This window comes from Python bivittatus, unplaced genomic scaffold, assembly GCF_059951505.1.
Source record: "Python bivittatus isolate LINGU-HERP-01145 unplaced genomic scaffold, Pbiv_v1 ctg000080_np1212, whole genome shotgun sequence".
NCBI classification, from domain to species: domain Eukaryota; kingdom Metazoa; phylum Chordata; class Lepidosauria; order Squamata; family Pythonidae; genus Python; species Python bivittatus.
Genome location: NW_028277035.1, coordinates 43,176,803 through 43,203,967, shown reverse-complemented (window position 1 = coordinate 43,203,967; position 27,165 = coordinate 43,176,803). Strand labels below are relative to the sequence as shown.

General features: G+C 37.2%; 1 protein-coding gene across 1 annotated transcript in view; it reads right to left on the bottom strand.

Moving 5' to 3' along the window:
- LOC103064736 (glutamate dehydrogenase, mitochondrial-like) overlaps window positions 1-14,292 on the bottom strand; it is a 41,453-nt gene extending 27,161 nt beyond the window's left edge. The window contains exons 1-5 of the mRNA XM_088134684.1: window positions 13,806-14,292; window positions 12,014-12,094; window positions 6,514-6,569; window positions 1,933-1,996; window positions 50-144 (exon numbers count right to left, since the gene is read on the bottom strand). Coding sequence (XP_087990810.1) covers window positions 50-144; window positions 1,933-1,996; window positions 6,514-6,569; window positions 12,014-12,094; window positions 13,806-14,292 — 783 coding nt within the window. The remainder of the gene's footprint in view (window positions 1-49; window positions 145-1,932; window positions 1,997-6,513; window positions 6,570-12,013; window positions 12,095-13,805) is intronic.
- Window positions 14,293-27,165: the final 12,873 nt, after the last annotated feature.

Genomic DNA, 27,165 nt, shown 5'->3' with positions numbered 1-27,165 from the left:
ATTTAGAAAGTAGGCACACAAAAAATTTTGTCTATAGAATTAACTTTACCTGGTATCCAAGTGTAGTGGCATATGTATCAGCAATCCAGGACATCTCCCTTTCTCCTGTGTTTATATCAGGAGCACCTACATCAATTCCAGGACCTGTTCATATTAAACAAATTAGAGCAGTCAGTTTTTTGACAAGTCTTTTCTACCACAAATCACAAATGTTGCCAGAATGCATCCATCATTTGTGTATGTGTGTGTGTATCCACACACCTGTATAAAACTGAACAAATGTTTAACTTAGGCATTCTCTATGCAACCTGATGTATGTTTATTCAATAGTCGTGAATTATGGTAATGGATGGCAGCTTTATTTTTTTTTTTAACAATAAAGGTTGGAAAAGGAGAACTGAACATATAATGAACTAACAAAATATGTATAAAATAGTTTAAACTGAGTTATCTGTATAAATGTGAACAAAGCAAATCAGCATGTCAGCTCAGAAGTCCATTCAGCTCAAATGAACATATTTCTAGGCAAAAGGCTACAGAACTGCACACTTGTTTTTAACTGAGAAGAATCAGAGATAAACAAATATACCACCCTTTGCCCACTAAAATCTTATTCAGTCACATTTCTACTTTTTTCATTAAATGGTTCACACATAGTTGAAATTTATATTCTCAGTTATTAGGCAGTTTTTTTTAAAATCTGCACTCAATCGTTACTGATTCTGCAGCGATTGCCTGGACGAGTCCCTGCAGTTTTCAAGGCAAGGTGTTTCGGAAGTGGTTTGCCATTGCCTCCTTCCTAGAGCAGAGCCCAGCTAGCGAGTGCAGGAAGCGGGGTTTCCATGGCTTCATGCCTTTTTTGGGCATGCGCGGCTTCTGCGTTACCAGCAACTGGTCCCATCTCCTTTGCAAGGCGTCGCCAGCATTTTTCCTCCCACCAGGGTGAGAGTACCCACCCTGTGGGTGCTTTGTGCTTTGCTTTATCTACTCATGTAAGTTTTTAAGCTGCTGTGTTGGCAGGAGCTGGGGAGGAAGCAGGAGCTCACTCTGCTGCGTGGAGCTGGGCTCGAACCACTGAAGTGTTGACCACTTCTGGCCGGCAACTTTCAGCATCATTAAGCTGCTGCACCACCGCATCCCCCTTTATTAAGCAGTACAGTATGCAATAAAACAGAACTAATGGGCACAGATCTTGACCCCAAACTCTAAGACCTAGAAATGCAGCAATGGCACACAACTTTTCCTTTCTTAAAAAAAAAAATATCACTCCAGATATGCTCATCACTGTGATAACCATTGCAGAACCCAAAGTAAAGAGAGGTGCAACTGAAGGTACAGTCTGCACCAGAACAGAAAGAGTAAGGAGAAGAGAAATAGTAAGCAGGAAGAAAGAGGCCGAATGCCAGGAAAAAAACAGGGCCCTTTAAAAAAAATATTCAGATATTTTCATTTTAACATCTGCAAATGTGTCTGTGTGGTTCTCATGCTTAAGGAGAGGAGAGGAGAGGAGAGAAGATAACCAAAAAAACTGATCAGCAAAGCCACCAGGTCAGGGGAAGGAGCTCAGGGCACCTTGGTTAAGGCTCCTTAAACTAGGCAACAATACTAAAACATACAGGATTTTCTAATAATGAAAAATGGATATTCCCAAGTAATATAACTCTGCACTAGAGATCAGGCTTGATACATACAGTGCTGATTAAAGAATAAAATTCTCCAGATTTTAATGTCAATCCAAGGCAATCGGGTTGCCAGATGTCCGTAAGAGATGGCAGGCATTATACTTTTATAACTTTGTACAACACAGCCAGAGAATGCTGGGTGCTGTTTAACATAATAAGAGGACAACAGGTTGGAGGGTGATCTCCTAATCTCTTCTGATATTTGGGGCAGCCTGTGAAATAATCACTTTTTTTACAAAAATGAACTCACCTATAAAACCTTTCTTGGCCAATTCTAATGTGAATTTCCTTGTTATTCTCTCCAGTTCACTTTCCTGTATAAGAATATCAACATTCACTTATTATTATAGGCTCCATCAGGGATGCCAACAGGTAATTCTGACAAAAACCCATGGTATCTACATAACATGTTTTTTTCAGAAGTAAACTGCATCCTGACAAGACAAAAATCTTTCAGCATCAGTACTTTGCTTTAACAGGTAAGGCAAAGGAATTAATAGATAAAATTCTGAAGAATTCAGTTGTTCTTAGGTGGTTCTCTATTTTGTAGAGAACAATTTTTTTTATAATAACTTTATTAAATTTTTAAAAGGACAGTTAAAAATTAACAAAAACTAATGTTAAGAGAAAGAAGAAAAAGAAAATTGAAAAAAGAAAAAATAGTAAAAATCAAAAGTGCACAAAAGTAAAGAAACATCAAAAGAAAAAAAGAATTGACTTCTGATCCTCCTTGCAACAGATATAAGTAACAATATACATCAAATTCTTACTTTAAATTTAAAATATGACTTCCATTATTTCTATTAATGCATATTATTTCTAAGCAGAAAATCCATACAACATAATTTCATTTTTTTCTGTTTCCCGCAAAAAGTCCAAAAAAGGTTTCCAGTTAGCATTACAATTATACAGTGTATAATTGAATCAAAGCTCTCAATTTCACCATCTCAGCCAACTCCATCAGCTTCACCATCCACTCCTCCACTGTAGTTGGTGTCTTATCTTTTCACTTCTGTGCATATAAAAGCTTTGCTGCTGTTATCATATATAAAAACAAAGTTCCATTAGTTTTTCCCAACTGTTTGTCTATCAAGCCCAAATGGAAAGTCTCTGGTTTTGAATGAATATTAATCTTTAAAATCTTCTGTATACAAATATGTATCTCATTCCAATTTTTTTTTTGCTTTTTTACAAGTCCACCAAAGATGATAAAATGTCCCTTCCTGTTGTTCACATTTCCAGCATACATTTGAAGTGTCTTTATACAATTTAGATAATTTTTTTGGCTACAAGTATCAACGATGTATCATTTTATAAAAGTTCTCTTTAAGGTTATAACACAGTGTAAATTTCAGTCCTTTCTGCTACATATTTTCCCATTGTTCCATCCGTACATTGTAGCCAAAATTTTTAGCCCATTTTATCATACAATCCTTAATTTGTTCATCTTCTGTCTCTAGTTTCCATTAAAAGTTTATACATCTTTGCAATAACATGTTCATCATTAGTACATAATTCTGCTTCAAATTCAGTCTTACCATATTCAAAACCATAAGCCCTTTTATCTATTTTAAATCTTTCTTGTAATTGTACATAAGAAAACAATTGGCACACGTATTCTTCTGATATCAATTCCTCTCTTGTCTTTAATTTAAAATCCTTTGAGAAAATTCCATCACCATAAGTTAACCATTTATTTATTTCGTAATCATTTTCTTTTCTTTCTCCTGTCTTAATTTATACATCAACCATCTCCCTGGCTTATTTGCAAATTCATTTTTTTTTTGTTTGCTCATCCTTTTTTCCAATTCTCTCACTGTTAACATAGATAGCTGTTGCTGTAAAAGTTTAATTTGGTTTGAAATACTTAACTTTTGTGGTGTTAACTTTAATTCATCCTGTTTCTTCTTTATTTCATCCAAAACAGCTTGCATTTTTTCTTGACTCCTCTTTTCAAACTTAATGTTATGCTGAATGAAATACCCTCTAATATAAGCTTTGCTTGCATCCCAAACCATTCTCAGATCTGTACCTTTATTTAAATTGTTCTCAAAAAGTCCCATTAATCTTTTTTTTACAATCTTTCACTGTCTCTTTCTTTTGTAGCAACATTTCATTTAGTCTCCATCTGAATGAAATAGACTTTCTTTTAAGAGTCCAACTCAATGGGGTTATGATCAGAAAAAGTCTGGTAAAATCTCTATTTTAGAAGTATTAACAGCCAAAGCCTTTGAAATCCAAATCATGTCTGTCCTTGAGAACGATCTGTCTTTCTGAAAAATAAGTATATTTATTAGAAGTACCATTTTTCTGTCTCCATATATCCACTAAAGATAAATTGTCCATCAAATCAAAAAATGTTTTAGGTAGTTTACCCTGATTCTTTTTAATGTCCCTTTCTGATGTTCAGTTGTGGGTATACCATTCCATTCCAATCTCCCATCAGGTACCAATTTTCATAAGAAAAATTTGTCAATTTTTCCATAAGACATTTTTTAAAAATTCCTTTATTTACATTTGAAGTGTAAAGTCCCAAGATTAATGTTTTAATTCTCTGTACTTCGGATTCTACTACAACAAATCTACCATACTCATCAGCCACTATTAATTTTGGTTTTAATTGTGGATTAACATATAACATGACTCTCGAGTCCTTGGGGTTCTCTGAGCTTGGTTCTTTTCTTGCAAACGTTTCATTATCTGGCTAGGTAACATCTTCAGTGCTAACATGGGATGGGGTTTGCTCTCTATTTATGATTCTGTTAACTTTTTTGGACCTGCTGAAATAAATTCTTATCCCAAATTCTTATAAATCAATATTTTATGTCCTTTTTTCTAAAATGAGTTTCTTGTAAACAAATTACATCTTGTCTAAGTCTTTAAATAGTGAAACACCTTTCTTCTCTTCTGTGGAGCATTTGCTCCATTTATATTTCACGTTAGCCATTTGTAATAATTAAGCCAGTAATTTAGAAAAGTCTATACCTATGGCACCCAAATCAGAGTCTTCTTTTTCATCTTCCTCTTGGACCTGCTTGGCTTTTGAGATTGTCTGCTCATCCTCCTCCACCTGCATCTCCTCCAGGTCTCTTTTAATTTTTTCCAGAAATTCTTTAGCTTTATGAACAGAATTCAGTCGAAATCTTTTCTGTTGGAAAGTAAAAATCACTCCCTCCAGTTTATCCCAACAAAACAAAATTTTCTTGCTTCAATACCTCTGTCCAAAAAAAAAAAAAAAAAGTCCTTTCTCTTGCATAAAATTCTGATGGGAATCTCTTTTAATTATATCCACATTGTCAGTCTTCAATCTGGTATTAAAATGCCATTGTAGAATTTGATCCTTGGTCCTTTTCTTTGCAAAATGTACTAATACATATCTAAGTTCATATTGCTGCATAACGTAAACTTACCCAATACACCTTATCAATCTCATCTTCAGCTTTTTCTTCTTCCCAATTTAAACATTCTGCCAACCCTTGAACTACCTTTCTTCTAATATCTTCACCTGAAATTTCTGGAATAGCTCTGAATCTCAGGCAAAATTCTCCCTTAACACCAACAAAGACACATTATCAAGCCATTTCTAGTTTATGCCTTATTCTCCAACAGTTCCATTCTTTCAGTAACTTGCTTCACTTCTCCATAAATTTATTTCATCTCTCCAGCTATTTGTTTCACATAATTGTCCATCTCATCTATTCTTTCTTCCATTTTTTTCCAAAGTCGCAAATTTAGCTCCTAAGTCATCAAACATTGGTTTAAGTAAATTTAAAGCAACCATTTTCTCCTCTACCAGGTGCTCTACAGAGCCTCATCTTTTTTGCATTTCTTTCACTGCTTTCCTAGTAGCCATGATCTTTTCATTTTATTTTATTTTTCCTTTGCACAAGTAAAATGGCTAGCTGGATATAATTAAATACAGGAGAAAAGTAAACTGACAGTTCATGCCCTTTGGTGTCTTTCCAGCTGGAATTGCAAGTATACATCAAAGAAAACACACAGGGATTGAGTTACAGTCTTCCTCTGTTTTGAAAACCCAGCCAGTTAGCAGGCATAGGCTAGCATAACACAAAACTTTCCCATGGAAAAAACAAACCTCGTTACTACAAATGGAGTTTCGTAGAAAAATAAACTTCTGACAAATAAATCTTCCCTTTTCACTGTAAATAACTTTAAGTCTTTTTTAAATTCCAATCTTCATCCAGCTTTTTGTGAATTAATCAGATTCAAATTAAAACTCTATTACTTCTTTGAAAAATAGAGTCCCAAAAATAAGGATAAGCCCCAAGAGAATTCCTTATCTGTTGCGAAGGAAGGTCTCTCTTAAGTTGAAAAATAATTATAATCCACAGTGTTTAGAAATGAAGTTCAGTTGGCTCTAGTGTCCATAAAAAGCTGCACCACAGCTGCGAACAAAGATGGATCGCCCACCTCCCAACTGCTCAACCCAAAAGTCATTTGCAGAGGCTTTTATCTCTGCGATTGGCTTTCAAGGAACAGCCATCCAGAGGGCAGATGGGTTGATTTCATGCTTCCTCCTTGATCTGGAACAAGTTAAGCGGCAAGCACTTGCTGCCAGCCACCAGTCAGCTGCGGTGCTGTCTCCCCTCTCACAAAGAGACAACTAAGCCGCCATTGTCCCCACTGGAAGCCTATTTTGTATAGAACAATTAATATTTAGTCTTCCCCACTTCACCTTTACAATGACTCACTATCCACTGTTTGATATGGTACATTGATCCAAATTCCGCAACACACAACTTCATTCTCAGAACGAGAGTATGTCATCATGTCCTGTTCTTCTCATCCCAGAGGAAGAACCTATACTTACTGAATAATTCTTTGGCTCAACAGTCACACCAGCCTTTGCCCCACCAAAAGGAACATCTGAAATATACCAGATCGACAAATTAGCATCTTATCTTCTCATTCGTTATCCAGCCACAGAAATGTAATACGAGAGCAACTTTTAAGAACTGGTGAGAAAGTACTGGCTCATAATTCAAACTTTTTCTTTTCTTAGAAAATAGCTAGTAAAATATTTAATCAAGGTCTAACATATATTCATGATGAATATATATAAAAAGCTTACCAAAGCATGACAGCTCTGCTGCTTAGAAAATATATGGGCTTTTTTGTAACTTGAGGAAAGATATTTCTAAATCTAGGATAAAATCATCAGGAACAAGAGAAGAGAAAAAAAAGAAAATTCTCAGTATAATAGAGCTGCATCTACTTTACAAACCCAGTGAAAACCTAGAGCAAATTTCAGATGTAAAACCTACCAATTCTGTTACACTGTAGCATAGTTAGACCATATTGTCTCACTGGATAAACATACAGTCCTGGTTTATGTTACACAAAGCCATAAGGTGGTTGGATTGATTTTGGCTTGTTATATGTAACCTTCATCATTATGGTTTGTAAATCACAGTTTATGACTTAGGGTTTTATATGAACATTTAGCCTATTCAACAAACTGTTTTTACACAAAGTAATATTTAGCTTGATGTGTCAATTCAACCTTTCTCTGAAGTCTAAACAAAGATTATGTTCACATACAACACTGATCAAAAAATTGTATTTTGAATCCTAAGTGGTGATCATCATGGATTCCTTTAACATGAGCATTGTAACTTACAAGAAATCCAAGGTAAAGGAACTGGGCTAAAGAGATACAAGATGGTGGATATTTAGAATTCAAACACAGTAAATCAGAAACCTCAGATAAAATCCAGCATGCAAGAATTAAAATACACACCTACTCACTTTCTTGCTCAGTATGCTATATGAATACAGTTAAGCAATAACAGCTCCCTTTTAAATTTCAAGCCTCTTAATATTAGTGGCATTTCATTAGCCAACACTGGCTACTAAGATTCTTGTTAGTGACAATGTAGTATGATCAACAGAAGCAATGATGACACTCCCCGAGCTACTTGCCAATTAACGTCAATTCTTGGACTATATTTATTTCTTATTTATTTAGGACTATTTTATATTATATTTGTAATTGATTTTAGCTTCTCTGTAAACTACCCAGAGTTGTTTGATTGATAAATAAATGAATAAATAAATAAATAAGATATATAAATAAATAAATGCCTATTTCCTAACTTGCTTAAATATAGCGCTACTCTAAAAGTGTACCATCCACCTTTACAAAATTTGTTATTAAAAAGCAAGATGTTGTTGGGGAGGGACCACAGCATGGTGGTAGAGCATATGATTTTGAATGAAGGCAATATTAGGTTCAATTCCTGGCATTTTCAGTTAAAAATGACCAAGTGGCAAATACTGAGAAAAACTGTCTTAAAGAGCTATGCAGTCAGAATAGACAATGCTGTTAATGCAGAATGCTGAAGGATATATCATTGGCTGCATTTGTATAATAAATCAAGTAGACCATAGTTTACTAGATTATTGAATAACCTGGATTCTTGCACCTCAGTGAACCATAAACTACCTACACTGACTCAATTCACATAACACAGTGAACCTCAAAATAGTAAATTGTACCATATCTAACATTATGTATTAACTCAATCATTACATTGTGTTTTCATCATCCCAACTGTATTTAAGGTATCTGAATAATGGCATCTCCATGATGTAGTTGTACAGAAAACTGTCTCTTTTTATTTCCTATTTTCAGGGTTTCTTTTTTCACCAAGCCCATAGAATACCTAGTTATTCAACTGTTAAATGAAAAAAAAATATATATATATATATATATATGTGTGTGTGTGTGTGTGTGTGTGTGTGTGTAAGTAATCTATATAAAAATGTGAAGTCTCATTTGAATTGAATTCAACTCTAGTGACTTCATGGACAAGCCTGTTTAGTCTCACTGCAGAAGTATGGAAATTATTTACTCCCGTTTTCTTCCAGGACTTTTTTACAATAATATAGTCTACAGCTCTAGAATTTTCTGGTGGTTTCTCATTCGGCTACTAACCAGATTTGACTCTACTTAACTTTTCTGAGATATAGTCAGTTAGATGCTGCTCCCTAGTTGGGTATATTATATATGTAGTAACAATGTAATAATGTATATTAACAAAAAGAATAACAAAATATGTTTAATGCCGTTAACCTGACTGCATTTTTATTGTAGGAGGACAAAGTAGTTCCAAAAGTACATGCAGACCTTCTTCAAAACATTTAGATAGCATTAGCATAAGGGATATGCAAACTTTTCTATTTGAGCACAAATCTTTGTGAAGCTCACCACTGCAAGTGTTAAACAGTCTGTCTCAAGAATAGTGGAAATGTTTTGAGCTTGAAACACTTCCAAAATGCTTAAAACTGCCCAATTTGCACTTGAAGGAGCAGTTTCACACTCAAAATGGAGTTTTGTGATGTTCCACGCTTGAAATAGTTTGATGTGAAATGTTTTGTACATCCCTAATTAGCACACTTTATCATTACAATGCATATGCTGCTCCATTTCCAGAGACTCTAAGCAATTTGCAGCATTAATATAATGATTAAAAATCCATCATAAGATTAACAATGAATTAATACAATTATAATCATTCAATGTGATGTTACACCATTTGGGACTAGCATGATCCTAGTTATCCCCAAATGCCTTTCTGAAGAGCCATGTTTTTATGGCTTTCTGAAAATGTAGTATGGAGTAGGTGGTCCGGATATCCGGGTGTAAGCTCTTCCCAAGGAATGGGGCCATCATCAAGTGAGCTTCAGTTTGTGATACCTAAAGACAGCATTTCCTTGGTAGTAGAACTCCTCAGCAAGTCTTCTCTTCCAGATAATCCTGGATCTTCTCAGTTCAGAAAAGGGTGTCATTAAGATATTTAGGCTCCAAACCATTTATAACTTTAAAGTGACACCAACACTATTACTTCCATCTGGCAGCTAACTTGCAGCCAAAGCCATTCCCATAGTAATATTGTTATATCATAGTGCCCCCATAACTTCCCAGGCAGCAAAATATCTCCCCACCCACTGAAAAAGGACAATTAATGAGGAACAATACCTCCCACTCCCAAATATGCAGCCAGAAAAATAGCACGGTTGATGGTATCAAAGGCCATCAAGAGATCTGGAAGAACTTGGATACTTGAATTCCCTCTATCCTAATCCTGTCAAAGGTCATCAACAAGAACAACCAGTGCTGTTTTGGTCCCACACCCAAGCCTGAATCTCAACAGAAAAAGATCCAGATAATCCAACTCATCCAAAAAACACAACTGTAGTCCAACCACCTAAAAAGGCAAGTTGGAAACCAGTCAATAGTTGTCTAAAATAAGAACAAAAGCGTGCCCTGCTAGATTGGAGCCCTGGGCCATCCAGTCCTGCAGTCTGTTATAGTGGCCAATCAACTGCACAAGGAACTCTGTCTCCTATCTGTGAGGTAGTCACACTGCCATCAAGGCTAATAGATATTGGCCCCAATGACTTCTATGAATTGATCCTTTTTTTGAAGCAAGCCAAACTGGTAGCCAACACCACATCTCATTGTAGTGAATTCCAAAGTTGAATTATGCATTGTGTAAAAAAACAAAAACAAACCACCATTCCTTTTGTCTGTTCTGATTCTTCTAATATTCAATTTCATAGGGTGACCTCTGGATCTAGTATTTTCCGAAGAGAAAAATAGCTTATCCTTGTCCACTTTGTACACACCATGTATAATTTTGTACACTTCAATCATGTCTTACCCCCTTTCTAGAATAAAAGGTTACAACCTTTTCTCATATGGAAGCTGCTCCAGCCCCTTGATCACCTTAGTTATCCTCCTCTGAACCTTCCATGGCTCCACTATATCCTGTTTGAGGTGCAACAACCAGAACTGCACACAATATTCCAGATGCACTTGTACCATTGATTTATATAAGGGCATTATGATACTGGCATCTCTTTTTTCAATATTGTTTCTTATTATCCCTAACATGCTGTTGGCCTTTTTTGCAGCAGATGCATAGTGCCAACACCTTTATCAACTGTTCACCATTACTCCAAGGTATCTTTCTTCATCAGTCACTGCTAGCTCTGATCCTATTAGTTTGTACGAGTAGTTGGGATTTCTGGCACCAATGTGCATCACTTTACACTTGCTCACTTTGAAAGACATCTGCCATTTTGACACCCAATCCTCAAATGTGTAGAGATCCCTCTGAAGCTCTTCACAGTCCATTATTGTTTTTACCACCTGGAACATTTAGCATCAGCAAATTTAGGTATTCTACTAGTTACATCTGATTCCAGATCATTTATAAAAAGCATTGGTCCTAGGACAGAAGCCGGGGGGGGGACTAGTTTTGTTGTTGTTGTTGTTTAGTCGTTAAGTCGTGTCCGACTCTTCGTGACCCTATGAACCATATTGCGCCAGGCCTTCCTGTCCTTCACTGCCTCCCTGAGTTTGCTAGTTACATCTCTCCATTGTGAGAAATGTCCATTTACTCCTACTTTTTTCTGTTTTTTAGCCAGTTGCTTACCCACAAGAGGACCAGGCCTTTTATTCCTTGGTCATCAAGGTTTTTTGAAAATCTAAGTAGATGATATCTACTGGCTTGCCCTTATCCACATTTGTTAACACGCTCAAAAAACTAATAGTAGATTAGTTAGACAGGACCTTCCCTTAGTGAAGCATGTTGGGTATCCTTGTGCAAGACCTCTCCAAATGTTTGTCATTTTTTCCTTCATAGTAGTTTCCACTATCTTCCTAGAACAGATGTTAAGCTGACAGACCTATAATTTCCTAGAACTCCCTATGAGCCCTTTTTTAAAAAATGGAGTTAGGTTGGCCACCTTCCAATCCTCAACCACAGAGGCCAAGTAGAGACAGGTTGCATATTTTAGTTAGAAGGCCTATAATCTCAGCTTTAAACTCAGTAACTCTTGGGTGAATGTCATCAGAGGCTGGTGATTTGTTGATGGTCAATTTGTCAATAAGGCCTAGCACTTCTTCTCTTGTCACCTCTATATGTCTAAAACTGATTCCCTTCCTGAGAACAGGTGCTTAGGCATCTGCCCAATTTTTCTCCTGTGAAGATGGAAGCAAAGAGTTCATTCAGCTTCTCTGCAATTTCCTTTTCTCCTTTTAGCACACCTTTGACTCCTTCATCCAAGGGACCAATGGCCTCCCTGGCTGGCTTCCTGCTTCTTTGAAGAATCTTGATCTTGATCTAGTTAGGTCAAGTGATGGTTTCTTGAGGAGAAAATGCATTATTATTTCTTGGAAGGCATGAGACAGTAGTATACACAATATTTCCTGTGAATTTCATTACTAAGACTTTTCAATAGGTCTACTTCCAAGTCTACTATGCCTATCCTTGGTATTTACCCATACAGTGCTAACTTACCTACCACTGCACACTTGTATGTCATCAAAGCAGCTAAAGCTTTTACTTCATCAACACTAACTGATTTGCTATATCGAATCCCTGGAGAAAGAAAGAGAAACAAACAGGTATATATCAATGTATATTGAACACATATATCCATTTATTTATAAACCTCTCTACTCATTTTAACCAAAAGGATTTTGAGCAAACATAAAAAAGCAAACATCCTTTACTATTTTCTGTGGGCTCTTGTAATTAATGTTTAAGAATGCTACACAATTTATATAAAAGAGTCTAAGGCTTTTACACAGATCCTTGATTTGCCCTAGCCTCAATCATCACAAGTACCATGTCTAGATTTGTGTTAGCCTGATGCATTTTATTAATTCCCACATTGTTAATGAGAAGAAAAATTACATACTGGTAGATAATCAAGCAAAAGAGGAAAGATGACCTACTCAGCTTGAACTATTCTTTGACATGTTATCTGTGGAAAACGTCTTCCCTATTTGTCAGTTGGAAAAAGTATACTCACATACTTCACAGTTAACACTTTACAAACCAATCTATAACTGGGTGTATTTGTCATGGGTTTTCCACGCTTTCCAGATGTTTACATTTTAAAAAAATAACTCTGTCAATCTTTCTAAAACAACTCATCATTTTAGGACTGCACTAAAACAAGCTATTTCTAACATTAGAGGGTTTAAAAATAACCTCTGGATAATACTAATGGTCCAAAAAAGGAAAAACAAAAATCACAGCCAAGGAGACAGCAGTACCATCGTACTGAGCTAGATGGTAGCATTAACAAACAGAAAGCAGCAAACTACATGCCACCTTTCAAAGGAATTCTACTTTTAATACAACAGAAAATCTACTGTTTGGGTTTAGACCTACCAGATCTCAGCTGCAAAAATCTGGACGACCACTAGACAGTAGTAAAAAGTTAGTCAACCTTATCTTTGCTGCTTACCAAGTGATAGGTAAAAACTTACTTAGTGATAGTTTGAATTTTTGCAACCTACATCTACTAGGCTTATTGTGCTAGAAAGCAAAAAGTTAAAGCTTACTGCATGTACAGTACATGACTTTTCCTAACAACTTTAAGCACTAGGCTAGATATACCAGACTTCCTTAAACAGCAAGGATTGGTAACTACAATTTGACAGATCTGAAAATGGTCAGATATCTACTTTCATGTCATCATTTCTAACATTTGTGTATGAAAACGTGTTCCTTTCTTCCCATAAAACACAGATTCACTAGTCATACTACTCATTGTCAGGTGATTGCTTACCCCCTTCTGTTTTTGCAGTCCCACTTTTATTGGGTTTCTGAAGATGGTTGTGTTTACTTTTAACAAATTCTAAATATGTGATCATATTGTATATTAAAGACTGATTTATTTTGGAATTTGTAACCAAAGTCTTCCATCTGCTGAATGAAACAACTCCTAATGCATCTAATTCTATGCATAGATTTGCACAGCACAATGAAACACAAACTAGTCAATTATATTTTAAACTAATTTATTGTGTGAATCCAGCCCATTGTTACCTTATGGTGCAGGTATCAGATAAATCAATACAACTGAGTTAAGTAAACCATAGTTCAGTGAATCATGGCTATATCCAGTCAACAGAACCAATAACTGCAATCCTATGCATATTCACTCAATAAGTTTTAATATCTTCAGGGCCAATCATTGCTTAAGAATATCTAGATTTGCTGTTAATGTACAATTAGCTTCATTTTTATTGGTTGTTTAAATTTACAGTACAGTAGAGGAGGTGCTCTTCAGGCTCACCTCCTTTGCAGGGCAAACGGTGCTGGCTGTGTTGGGCACGACAGCCCTTGATCACCTCCCAACAGCCACCGTCTCTACGAACAGGGAAGGCCACCTCCAGGACGTGGCCGCAGCTCCGGATTGTGTCGAGGATTCCACGAACCCGCAGCACTCGTTCATTCTCGTCCTTAGGAGTGCGAAGCCGCTTCACGAGCTCCTTTTCAACCACGCGCGCCGCCCGATCGCAGTATATTTCGACTATCTCCAGAAAGCTAGGTTCTCCGTCAGCCTCCTTTGCGTGCTTCCACCGGCAGGGCACGAGCACTTTCCCGCGACTTCGGCCTAGAATGTCCCCGCCCCTTGCGACTGGTTCCTGTTCCCATGGAAACAAGGCCTGGTACTTCTGAAGCCCTACCGAATGCCGGGATCCCACTCGGGACTGCCACGAATAATCCCACTCAAAGGCCGTTTTTCGCAGCCCACCCCGCGCTTTCAGCAACCACCACATTGGAAACGCAAAGAACGGAGGGCACTGCCCTTTTTATTAGGCAGTACCGGAGCAAATTTCACTCGTCTCTGTCACGGACAACGACAGGTGAGACGAAGCGAAGGGACTGAGTGGAAGGGGGATATCGAATGGCGGAATTTTGATTGGACAGGAGTCTGTCCAATGGGAAAAAAGGGCGGGAGAGAAACCTTGCTCGCGGGGGTAAGAGCAAGAGAGCAGTAAGAATGTAGGCTTTACGTCTAATGGTGAATAGAAAGCTGTAGAGAGTAGACTTAACACAGTGTTTTTCGAACTTGACAACTTTAAGAACTTCCAGAATTCCCCAGCCAGCATGAAAAAGAGGAATAGGATGGTTGTGATTGATGAGATCTTCAAAAAGAAAGAGCTGGGAAAATTTTAAAAAAAATTACAAAGTATCACATGGTACATGGATGTGGTGGAAGGGAGGGTGTAGATGTAAAAAGGTGTGAGGTAGACATGTATGAATAGTGAGTAGTGTGGGAGTAAATTAGATTTAGCTGTACTTTATCTTTTTTCTTTCCTCATTTTCTTTTGCATACTATTTCTTATAACTTTTCTATGATTTGCATAAGGTTGCTTACAGAGAATAGCATAATGGTAGCATGTACATAACTCACATTCTCCACTTTCCATTTTTACTTTCATAATGAGCTATTCTCAGTCTTGTTTACTTCCAGCTAACACAATGTTGTTGTCTGCATAAGTTGTCTAACAGTTTATTAGGCAAGTTTAATGGAACCCCATTTTTTAGTCATTGGATGCAATGAATAAAGCATATGTCCAGTAACCTCCCTAAATATTGGACATGTTACATCCAGTGTAGTCTGTATTGAGGCACCTAAAAAACACAGCCTCTCATTAAATTTAACTTATTTTTGGTGATTTGTATCATGTATAATGATGTCATTACACAAATGATACAAAATATGTCATTTGTATCAATTTATATTGTTCAAGTAATGTCAGCACACTTTATGCAAATTATCTCAATTTGCATGATTTTAATACATAAATGATATAATTTTTGTAATGACATCATACATTGCCACCCAGAGTCACTTGTTCAGATGGGCAGCTGTATAAATGGATTAAATAAATAAATAAATAAATAAATAAATAAATAAATGTGTCTTTTGAATTAACGTTTCATTATTCAGTCTTCCTTGGAAACAATTCCATTGAGCCAATCAACATTTTTTAAATAGTGAATAGCAATAGGACTGGGATACATAATAAGAACTTTTTTTAAGCTTTAAAAAAATTAAGAGGATGAAATTAAAATATTCTCAATTAAAGTTAATTATCTCAGGCTGCTTTGTGGACTGCAAAATATATTGGAAGTTAGGTGATACTGTGCATTTAAGAAAAGTAAAAATGGTTGCTACCAAATATGCAAGGTTTTTTGTTATTTCTCATCAGTTAATGAGAACATGCAATCCTATACACACTTTTCTAGAGCTGGGCACACTGAACTTAATGAGATCTTATTTCTAAGTAGATATATACAGGATACTGCTTTAATTCTCAGATATATGGAATGTAAAGTGGCTTAATATTTCAATTATTTGAATTTCATTCCTGTTAAAGGAAGAATCACACAGTTTTTCATTTACATATGATACAATATAAATACCAAAGGGTATTCAAATACATTTCAAGATTTCATGTTTTTATAGGTCTCTTATTAACTGAATTTACTAAAATATTAGCAAAGTTTCTTTCTCAGAATTAGCAGCTTTTCCATTCCACTCAGTTAAAAGATGCCATATCAAATTCCAGCTTTACTCATTCTCTCAATTCTTTGTTGAGCGTGGTTCACATGGTAGTGATTCTGGATGGGAATGTTTTCATGGCATGGGCTGAACCAGATAGTTTTTCCAGGGACTATATAGTCCAGTTTTTGTTTTTCATTTGAAGAGGTACTATTTGTTCCCTAGTTGGTGGGATGGGGTGGGGATTCTCATTCAGCTTTATGTATAGAAATGTGTAATTAGTATGTTTTCTGTTCTTTTCATGACTGAGCATAATTTAATGGGCACATTTGCATGCTTTCATGCATTCAAGCTGGCATACATAACCATTTCATTTTCACAAAAGCACTCAGGATTGATTAGGCAGAGAGTGATGAGTTTTGTGCTTAAGCAGGATTTGAAGACAGGTATCTATATGAATTCAGTCATTAAGGTTTATACGTATTTATGGTTTAGCTTGATATATGAACTCAGCTAATTGTGCCATGTGAAACAAATCATGGCTTAGTATGATGTGTGAAGTCAGTGATAGTGTATTATAACTTTCACACTTTCAGTCTAAACTGTGCTTGGAGAATTTCACATAATATGAAACCATAAAAGTATCTTTAACAAAACAAGAGGAGAAATCGAGGGGAAATAAATTCACTAAGGAGAAATCAAGAATGGTAAGGGAAGATCAGAAATGAACATTGGTGGTGGAAATCTCAAAATAGCAGCTGAAATTTGAGCACGTGTTTAGTTTCCTAGAGCAATCTAGAACAGTGTTTCTCAACCTTGGGAATTTTAAGATGTGTGGACTTCAATTTCCAGAATTCCCCAGCCAGCTATCTGGCTGGGGAATTCTGGGAGTTGAAGTCCACACGTTTTAAAGTTCCTAAGGCTGGGAAACACTGATCTAGAATGTTGCTAGAGCTTATTTTGTTCACAGTCCTACTCATTCTGGTTGCTGTTTGAGAGTATATAGTATTGAAATCTTTTCCCAGAATCTTTCCAAGCCAGTTTGATCCTAAAGACACCAACCTGTCACTTTGCCCTGGTGAATCATATTTTCCTATTTTTTTAATAAAAGAAAGTGAGAGTTCTCATTTTTGCATGATCTTAGGGTTAATTGGCAGAACATTTATCTTTCTGATTGTGAAGAATTACCTATGTTCATTACTGCAGTTTCATTCTTTTTTGAGATCATGGCTTAATGTAGACATTATTTCAGTAATGTTTCATATAATAAAGCAGCTAGCTTGGTAACTTTTACATTTATTTATTAAAATCATCTTTATACCACCTATTCAGAAGACTTTTGAGTAAATAAATAACATTAGTGTAAAACAACCCACTAAATCACCTTCCCTATACTAAAAACCATTATAAAAATAAAACTAGAAGGTCACCCAATGTTCATCAGCTAGATGCAAACTGCATGTTTGAAAAGTAAGGTTTTCAATGCCTTTCTGAAGTGAAGAATCCAAATGCACCTAAATCCTAAATTTTATGTGCTACTTTCAAATTTAAACACTAAACTAATTTCTCATATTTATTCAGATACACAAGCACTATAACAGCCTTCAGCAATGTCTGTCCTTCCAAGTAGATGGACAAAACACTTTTTTCCATTTGCGAGTGCAGTGCTTATAGTGGGTGTTCATGTCCACTGACTTCTTGATGGATGAGCAGCTTTCAGCAGCATTAATGCAAGCTTTGTCTCTTAAACAATGCACCCACTCTGCAAGGCATTCTATTCTTAACAAGGACTTCATCATTTATTGTCTATTGGTCACACTGCTTGTCTTTCTCCTAGTGTTTTGCAAACATCTGTGGCCTGATATCAGTATGATGAAGAAAGCTCTGAGAAGTAGAACAACTGGCAACCAGACAACCCAAGGAGAAACTATAAAGATTTTATTGAACTGCAGTCACATTGAATTTGTTGTGAAGGAATAAGCTATTTTAGGGCATTTGAATTTTCAGATTTTGATTCCCTTGATAACTCTCAGATAATCCAAAAATGTTTCACTGTTCTCCTGAAAAACCGCAAGTGGAAAAGCATCATTTTGATGCTGTCATATTTCATTGCTTGTTATAACACTTATGTGTATAACAGGATCTACTGAGATATTAATTTTTCATCAGAAATTTTAAAAAGACAGATATGGATATTCCATTTTAGTTCCTCATCATATAAGGGAACACATTGCTAATTAAATGTATCCTTATTAAGTAAATGCAATTTTGGGAAGCCTATCAAAATAATAGTTATTAATTTTAAAAAGTCAGAATTATTGGTTGGTTTAATTAATGTAGTGGTCAAGTTTATTAGTACTAGGAGATCATTCCATTCTTAGGACAAGCCTGAGACCTAGAGAGAAAATTATATTTTTATCCCATCTTTGTATATATATTTTGGTCAACTAAAGGTGGCAATCATATGTAATGCTCCCACTTCCTATTTTCCCCCAACAACAACCCTGAGAGGTGGGTTGGGCTGAGGATGACTGGCCCAAAGTCACCCAGCTGACTTTCATGCCTAAGGGAGGACTAGAACTCAGTCTCTTGGTTTCTAGATGAGCACCTTAACCACTACACCAAACTAGCTCTTGATGATGTATTCTGACCTTTAGTTTTTCAGCATCATTGGTGATCAGTAGGGATCTGCATGTTTCAAAAGTGGTTCAGAAGAAGCAATCAAAACCTTATGCAACATAATGTCTCTCTGCTCTTCATTAAAGTACACATGTCTCTTTCTAGGCCATATCTATTAAGACAAACCAAATCAAAAAGCTATTAATGTCATTGATCAGAAATCCAATATAATAAATAAAACCTAATTAATCATAAATCATTTGATAATGTTCATGTGTAAGCAAGGTAGATAGTCATTCTGTCCTGTGATAGTGACCACATGGCATATCTGTGTCATTAAGTAGCAAAACTTTTGCTGTGCTATTAGTGACTTCAGGATTTCTGTCAGCTATAAAGAAGCAAGCATAAAATTATTCAGTATCACTAGGAATATTTTTAAACATGGCTGGAGTAGCCATTATCTTAAATTTGAATAAAAGGTAGAGCCTAGAAAAACATGCTCCATATATTCAGTCATACCTGATCCACATGGACAAAGCCATGACTGAAGGGAGAACATTAAAGTGAGCCCCTGTAATTGGAATAAGAGAATCTATTTTACAGGTGTGAGCCTCTGTATTTCCCTTAGTGGCTGGGCATCTTTGTCATATGCTTGTTTTGTAACTATATCTCCAAACTGTTGCCTCATTATTTGCTTGGCTTTATCCAAACCCAGAATTTACAGGAACTCAAGAGACAGACCAATTAAATGTATTTTACTTATCAGATGTGTCCACCAACAAGATCTAATACCACCTCTTTAATTAGAGATATCTATTAAGATGCATTGCTTGCTATTTATTCCAAAGTTCATCTGTCTTTATGATTATAAAATAAGTCAGAGGGTGCCAGAATTGTCACTGTAAGGCTCAGAGAATTCCTTGTCAGAATGGTTTGAAAGCAGTCATTGCTTCGCAAGTGGATAAAATGGTCCTCCTAGGACAACTGACAGAACTTGAGCAGAATGGGAACTCTCCCCAACCTGCTACATTTTACAGCTCACGTGACTATTTCTCAAGAAGGCTCTTTCTGTCTTATAATGGGGTTACAAAATAATCACACTTTTAAAATGTATTGTTCTTCTCTTCGTTGCAAGGATGAAAAAATTCTGCCAGACCTTAAACATGTTTTCTGGGCAACCTATGTATATGTCCCAGCAATCAAGGATCAAAAGGGCCAGAAGCAGCTGATGTGGCCAGGGCTTATAAAAACAGATGAGAATGAAAAGAGCCAGAGGAAGATGACACAGTCAAAGCAGGCTGGTGGTTTAACAATAGTGGAAGCCAGCAAAACTAGGGAATTTGTATAATGCTCAATGAAACAAGTTGGCTAAACTGAGAAGAATCTGATTTGGGTGTGAAGGCTTTATATGTCCTAATGTGCCCCTATTGGTTGTGAGGTTAACCAACAGTGTCCTTACTGACATAGTATACTGAACCAAAATGTGTCTTAATGTATTAGCTTTAATTTTGGTTTAACAACTTGTATAAATGAGATCGTTTGCAAATCATGGCTTATGGCTTAGCATAATGCATGAACCCAGCCAATCTTATGAAACTGATAATGATTGAAGTAAAGCGTGCATGAGAATAAATGAAATGCTTAGCAAATGATTCAATGTTGTGGAAGGAGTAAATAAAGGGTATGCAGTATCCCTCTTGGTTGTTTTATGCATTTATGGATAAAGGTAAAAGAAATTTTTATGGTAGTGTTAAGAGGGGACATGAATGTATATACACTTTTGTATATCGATGATGTATTGTTGACAGTGAAACCAAATTATCTGTAGTAAGTGTTAATGTAATTGTGAGTCCTTAGAAAATTGTGTTTTCTAAGGACTGGACATACCACAACATAGCAAATCTGTACAAAATGCTTTATTGCAGCACACATCTTCCCCAACAACAGACTACTGCATTCCATCCATCTGGGACTTACAAGGTGATGTTGCCATGTAAATATGTCTTTAATACTCAGTCTTTTAATACTTAGCTAAGCAAAAGTCTATAAAGTGGCATACAACCTTTGCCTTTTTCCAAACATTCTTACGCTAGTTGAGATGAGGTGCTGCTTCAGTGTGGTTGTTCTTCTTCCAGTTGCTACAGAACTCCAGGCAGGGCTCCCACTAGGATATGCTGCCCACCATAACTTGTGGTCCTGGCAGTTGAATGATAATCCTCTTGCCTGCTTGTAACAGCTGCCAATTTTCAGATGTCACCTCCGCTTCCCCATCTGTATGCCATTTGCTTATCACCTTTCCTCCTACATGCACCCCTCCACTCTGTCTTAGCATTTGCTTTTCTAAGCTAAGAGCCTGGGTGGCGTGAGGCTGCCTCTGGATGTAGGCACATCCTTGCAAATGCCAGGGTGCGGCTCAATTATCAAAGGCAGCTGGGACGCTGGCTTGGATGCTTGTGAGTAAAGTCTGAGTTAGGGAAATGAGGTGAGAAGCATTTCTGCCTGGCTGCAGCTACTTTTCCCAAGCACAGATAGCAACCCCAACTTCACTCCCTCACAGTAATGAGTGTTAACAAGACCAAGGTATTGTGTTTGACAGGAAAAATGAATAATTTTAAGTTATACTTAAATGATGAAAAACTAGGGCAAGCAAGTAAATGGGTACCTTGATAGAATGTTTACTAAAGATTGGAAGATGGAGAATTTTTAAGATATGCAAATGCTAGCAGAAACATAGTGGATAGTATGGCTATTGAAAGAAATGAATGTTGAAAGAAGTAAACATACCTGTGTATAAAAGAATTTCTGCCCAGTTATGAGAGTTGGATATGTCAAGAGAAATATAAAAATAAGTTGAATAAAACATGAATGGGATATTTAAAATATATGCATGGGTAAAACAAGAAAAGATAGTCAGGAATAAATGGAAGCTGAATGAATGTGGATTGTACTTAAAAATGAAAGACCAGTACATTGAAGTGATTTCATCAGATAGAGAGAATGAATGAGTATTGAATAACAAAACAAATATAAGAAGGAAGAATTAATGGGTTTAGAAGAAGGGGAACTAGAGATCAAATTGCCAACATTCGCTGGATCATGGAGAAAGCACAAGAGTTCCAGAAAAACATCTACTTCTGCTTCATTGACTATGCAAAAGCCTTCGATTGTGTGGATCACAACAAACTGTGGCAAATTCTTAAAGAGATGGGAGTACCAGACCACCTTACCTGTCTCCTGAGAAATCTGTATGTGGGCCAAGAAGCAACAGTTAGAACCGGTCATGGAACGACCGATTGGTTCAAAATAGGGAAAGGAGTACGACAAGGCTGTATACTGTCACCCTGCTTATTTAACCTATATGCAGAGTACATCATGAGAAATGCCAGGCTGGAAGAATCACAAGCCGGAATTAAGATTGCAGGGAGAATCATCAATAACCTCAGATATGCAGACGATACCACCCTAATGGCAGAAAGCGAAGAAGAACTAAAGAGCCTCTTGATGAGGGTGAAAGAGGAGAGTGCGAAAGCTGGCTTGAAACTCAACATTAAAAAAACTAAGATCATGGCATCTGGACCCATCAATTCCTGGCAAATAGAAGGGGTAGAAATGGAAGCAGTAACAGACTTCATTTATTTGGGCTCCAAGATCACTGCAGATGGAGACTGCAGCCATGAAATTAAAAGACGCTTGCTCCTTGGGAGGAAAGCTATGGCAAGCCTAGATAGCATATTAAAAAGCAGAGACGTCACCTTGCCGACAAAGATCCGCATAGTCAAAGCTATGGTTTTTCCAGTAGTAATGTATGGCTGTGAGAGCTGAACCATAAAGAAAGCTGAGCGCCGAAGAATTGATGCCTTTGAACTGTGGTGCTGGAGAAGACTCTTGAGAGTCCCCTGGACTGCTAGGAGGTCAAACCAGTCAATCTTAAAGGAAATCAACCCTGATTGCTCATTGGAAGGATTGATAATGAAGCTCAAGCTCAGATACTTTGGTCACCTAATGCGAAGAGAGGACTCTTTGGAAAAGACCCTGATGCTGGGAAAGATTGAAGGCAAAAGGAGAAGAGGACGGCAGAGGATGAGATGGTTAGATAGGATCACTGAAGCAATGAGCATGAAACTGAGCAAACTCAGGGAGGCAGTGAAGGACAGGAAGCCCTGGTGCAATATGGTTCATGGGGTCACGAAGAGTCGGACACGACTTAACGACTGAACAACAACAACATGATGGAGAAAGTTGTGGCTGAATGGAGTTGATGAGATCCTCAGAAAGATGGGTGGGAAATTAAAAGAATGAAAGAAAATGTATGAAGCAGGTATGGGCATGGCAGAAACAAGAATGGGCTGCAAGGATAAAAAAATGGTACAGTGAATGATACTGGTGTAAAATATAATTATATTTTCTTATTTTGCCTTCATCTCACGTTTTTAATTTCCTTTGTTTTCTATTCCTTACTCTTTTTCTGTGTCCTCTATAACACCACTTTTCTTGAAAGACAAAAGTATGATGAGTATCTCTGTATCTATGAATAAACTGTGATTAAATAAACCACGTCTTTGTTCAGGTGATGATGTAGATGCCGCCTGGAGAATCCATGACATCTAATTTATTTGGTTTGGTTAGAGACTAATTCAGTGATAATTCAGCTTAGGGGTTCAAAACCTGATCCTTACGGTATCCTTACAAGCTGATAGCATACTTAGCAGTGCCTAATATCATAAGGAGATTTGTAAATAGTTAAATCATTGCAGGTGCAGAACTGATATGGGTACCATCAGTAAATCAAGAGACTGGGCAATATGGTGGAGGTGTATATCTCTCTCTCATGCTTAGTGGCAGGACTTTCTTAATTTTAGCTTGCCTGTCATTAATTATAAAAAGAAATACAGTATTTATTCTGGTAATTGGAAACATATGCACACATATATACACACACATACACATGTGTGTACAGTATATACAGAATGATCCTTCATTAGTCCAGCCATTCCTTCTCAGAGTCAAGACTTTGCTTGCCATCTGTCAGCATCACATCTGTTTTAAAGCTTGGCCTTTCTGCATGGCTGCCTGCATGAACTGGCACAGCATTCCTGCAGATAAAGCAAGCAGCCATCTGTGAAAAGAAGGGGAGGGGGAACGTGGCTTCAGATATCTCTGTGCCTTTCTACAGGAGAAAAGCTGCCACATCAACACTGTACAGCCCCAGACAAGCGAATCAGGAGTGGAATATGCATCCCACGGGTCACTCTTGCCATGACCTTTTCTGTCCCCTGTTTGCTTGTCACCTCTCCTTTTTAAAGGTTTCCTCACATCTGTTCCAAATGCAGAAAGTATCTTCTAGGAAACGAGCATGTCTTGGACTGTTTGAGTGAGGGAGATCACAACTCTCTGTAGCAAGCAAATTGTCTTAGGAGTTCACAAATCATGTCTCGGCTTAGCAGGCAAGCATTATTTCTACTAGGGACAAGAATGAATGTTTTTCCACTTAACAAATGGCAATCTACCATTCACACAGAATTAAAGGAAGGGCTTATGGCCCTTTAGAAGGAATACTTTTTTCTGAAAATTAAGTGCTGCCTCCACTCCTCTGTGTAGCAATAGTATACTCACTTGTCAAGCCTTGGTTTAAAGTGCTAGGAAACACCCATCTCCCCCAAAAATCACTTCAGACTTTTTTTTCTTTCAGTGCAGCAGCTCCTCTTTAGTATAACTTATTTTTCTGTTCTGTTTTTTATCTGCACTGGCTTCCATACAGCAGTTTACAAGATAGATTAGTTTAAAAGATAAAATTTTCAGATACTGGGAAGTATTTTTTAAAGCCTATGGCTATGTAGGAAGCACTGTCTAAGAGATTTTGGCCAATCTTGAAAAGCTAGACATGGTTCAACCTAGTTAGTACTTGGATGTGAGAACACCAAGGCTGAAGGCTCAGCTGAGAAGAAAAAGAAAAACAAGATGGAATCAAATTATTTTCATGCTGTTGCTAAGAAAACTACATGGACATGTCTGATCTACAGATATCTAGATCTCAAATGAGCAGTTGATTGACTAGAAACTTTTGTTTACATCAATGGGATGTCATTTTGTGAATGAAGAACTGCCATCTGATATCAGCCATTTTGAGTGAAGAATCATAGCCTGTCCTAATGTGCCTACTGTCCCAGCAGACTGGGGACCTATGTGTTAAGCTAAAACATACTGAGGTTTTGTTGTGGCTTAGTATGACATATGAACTGACCCATTATGTCTTGGTGTTATTTATTTATGATATTTATATATCATCCACTCCATAAGGATTCTCAGTGGTTTATAATGTTCTATATAAAATTATAAAAACATAGATGAACAGATAACACTGTAAAATCATCAGTCTGCTCCAGTAACCATAGCCCAGCAACAGTCTTAGGTATTAAAAGGTGTACAGTAAAACTCCATCTTAATCAGGCTATCAGGGCATCATTCAGATTTCTACAGGAAGGTTGTTTCAGGGCGAAACATAAACCAAAAAACATATTTTATGTGGGTTTCCCTCCTTATATCACATATACAGGGGAGACACTTAGCATTCCAGCGTGGGACAAGTGAACCAAGTTGGTTAGTCCTACCTGAAGCATGTGATCCTGAAAACAAGAGTGTCAAGCCATAAAGGGCTTTGCAGGTTAAAACCAGCATTTTGTACTTGGAAGCCTACTGAAAGACAATGCAGCCTGCAAAACCAGTAATATATAGTTATAGTGGTTCTCATTTGTCAATGGGCAGTCTGTTATATTTTGCTACACTATAGCTTTTGGGGCTATAGCTTCAAGGGCAGTCCCTTGTAGAGCACATTGCAATAATCTTTGAAGTGACAAGGGTGTGAGTTACTGTCTTCAGAGCTTCCTGCTATAGGAGTGGCTGCAATTGGCGCATCAGCTGAAGCTGCACAAAGGCCTAGCCACAATCTTTATCTGTCTATATATCAATAGCTATATGTCTAGGAAAACCCACAAGAAAAAACTTGCTCCTTCAGGACAATGCCACCTTATCCACCTTCTGGAGCATTTAGGAAGCCAGATAGTTTCTGGATAAACAATAGTGCCATCTTGCATGAATTCAGCTTCACCTTGTTCTTTCTCATCCAGCTCTTCAAAGACTCTAAGCATTGAGTCAAGGTTTCCACACATCTCCAGTCTGGCTTAAGGTGGAGATGTATAGCTGAGTATCCTCAGTATACTGATGATATCTTGTTCCAGGTTGACAGATGACCACTCCCAGTAGCTAGATACTAAAAAGCAGGAGTGAGAGAGACAAACCCTACAGCACCCCACAAGAGAGGAGCCATCACGTTCACCTCTCCTTCTGTACTACCACCAGCTGTAACTGTTCACTCAGGAAAGAGCCAACCCTTAAAACCAATCTAGAAGGATACCATGGCTGATGGCACTGAAGGGCCCAGAGGTCTAAAAGGAAAAGAAAAGGTGCACTCCCTCATCCATGACCTGACAGTAATCAACCAGAATGATGATTTGATTTCTGTATCATGCACAGGCTGGAATGCTGACTTAACAGGATCTAGCTAATGTGTTTCATCTAGGATACTCTATAGTTGCAGCCCTACAATTTTCTCTACAATCTTCCCTAAAGAGGGACTAGGTGATAGTTATCTAAAATAGCCTGATCTAAGGAGGGCTTCTTTAGGAGGGAATATGCCACCATCTCTTTCAAAGTGGCTAGCATAATCCTTTCCCCCAAGGGGATGTTAATCACCTCCCAGATCTGGCAATCAGTCACGCTCTTACAGGCTTCTTAAAGGAACCAAGTAGGGTGTGGATCTATTCCACAAGCAGTAGAGCTCATACTGCTGAGCACCCTATCCATTTCCTCAGAATCAACAAGTCAAAATGAATTCCTGATTACCATGCAAGGTATTAGCCCAATCACCTTCTCTGACCCCATCTGCGCTGAGTCAGGGCCTGAGTGAATTTGAGCAATGTTACTGGCAAAATATTGCACAAAACCTCACCTCAGACAGTGGGAATATCTTTTTGCACCTTGCTCCCCAACAGCCAAACTATTTTGACTGGTACAATGAACTATAGTTTAAAAAAATACCTCTTTAGCATTACAGGTGAATCTAGCCCTTGTGTGCTTTAGCAATTCTTCAAAACTTGATTGTTATAAATAAGCAGGGCTTGATATAGGAGGTTTTTTTTTTTAATGTATCTGTCTCTCTCTCTTCAATCACAAAAAGTTTCCAGAGTGCTATCAATTAAAACTATTACCTATTTGAACCACATTAAGAAAAGAAGATGTTAAAAATATCTTTCAATGCAGAACATGAATAGAAACAAGTGTGTGTGTGTATACATACACACGCGCACACTCACACATATACATATCTCAGAACCAGTAAATAAAGCATAATAGCAGCAGATAAAAGCCCTATACAAATAAAAAAAATTCCACCTGGCCCTAAAAAGATAACAAAGATAATGTCAGAACAGCCTCTCAGAGAGGGCATTCCAGCAACAGGGTGCTA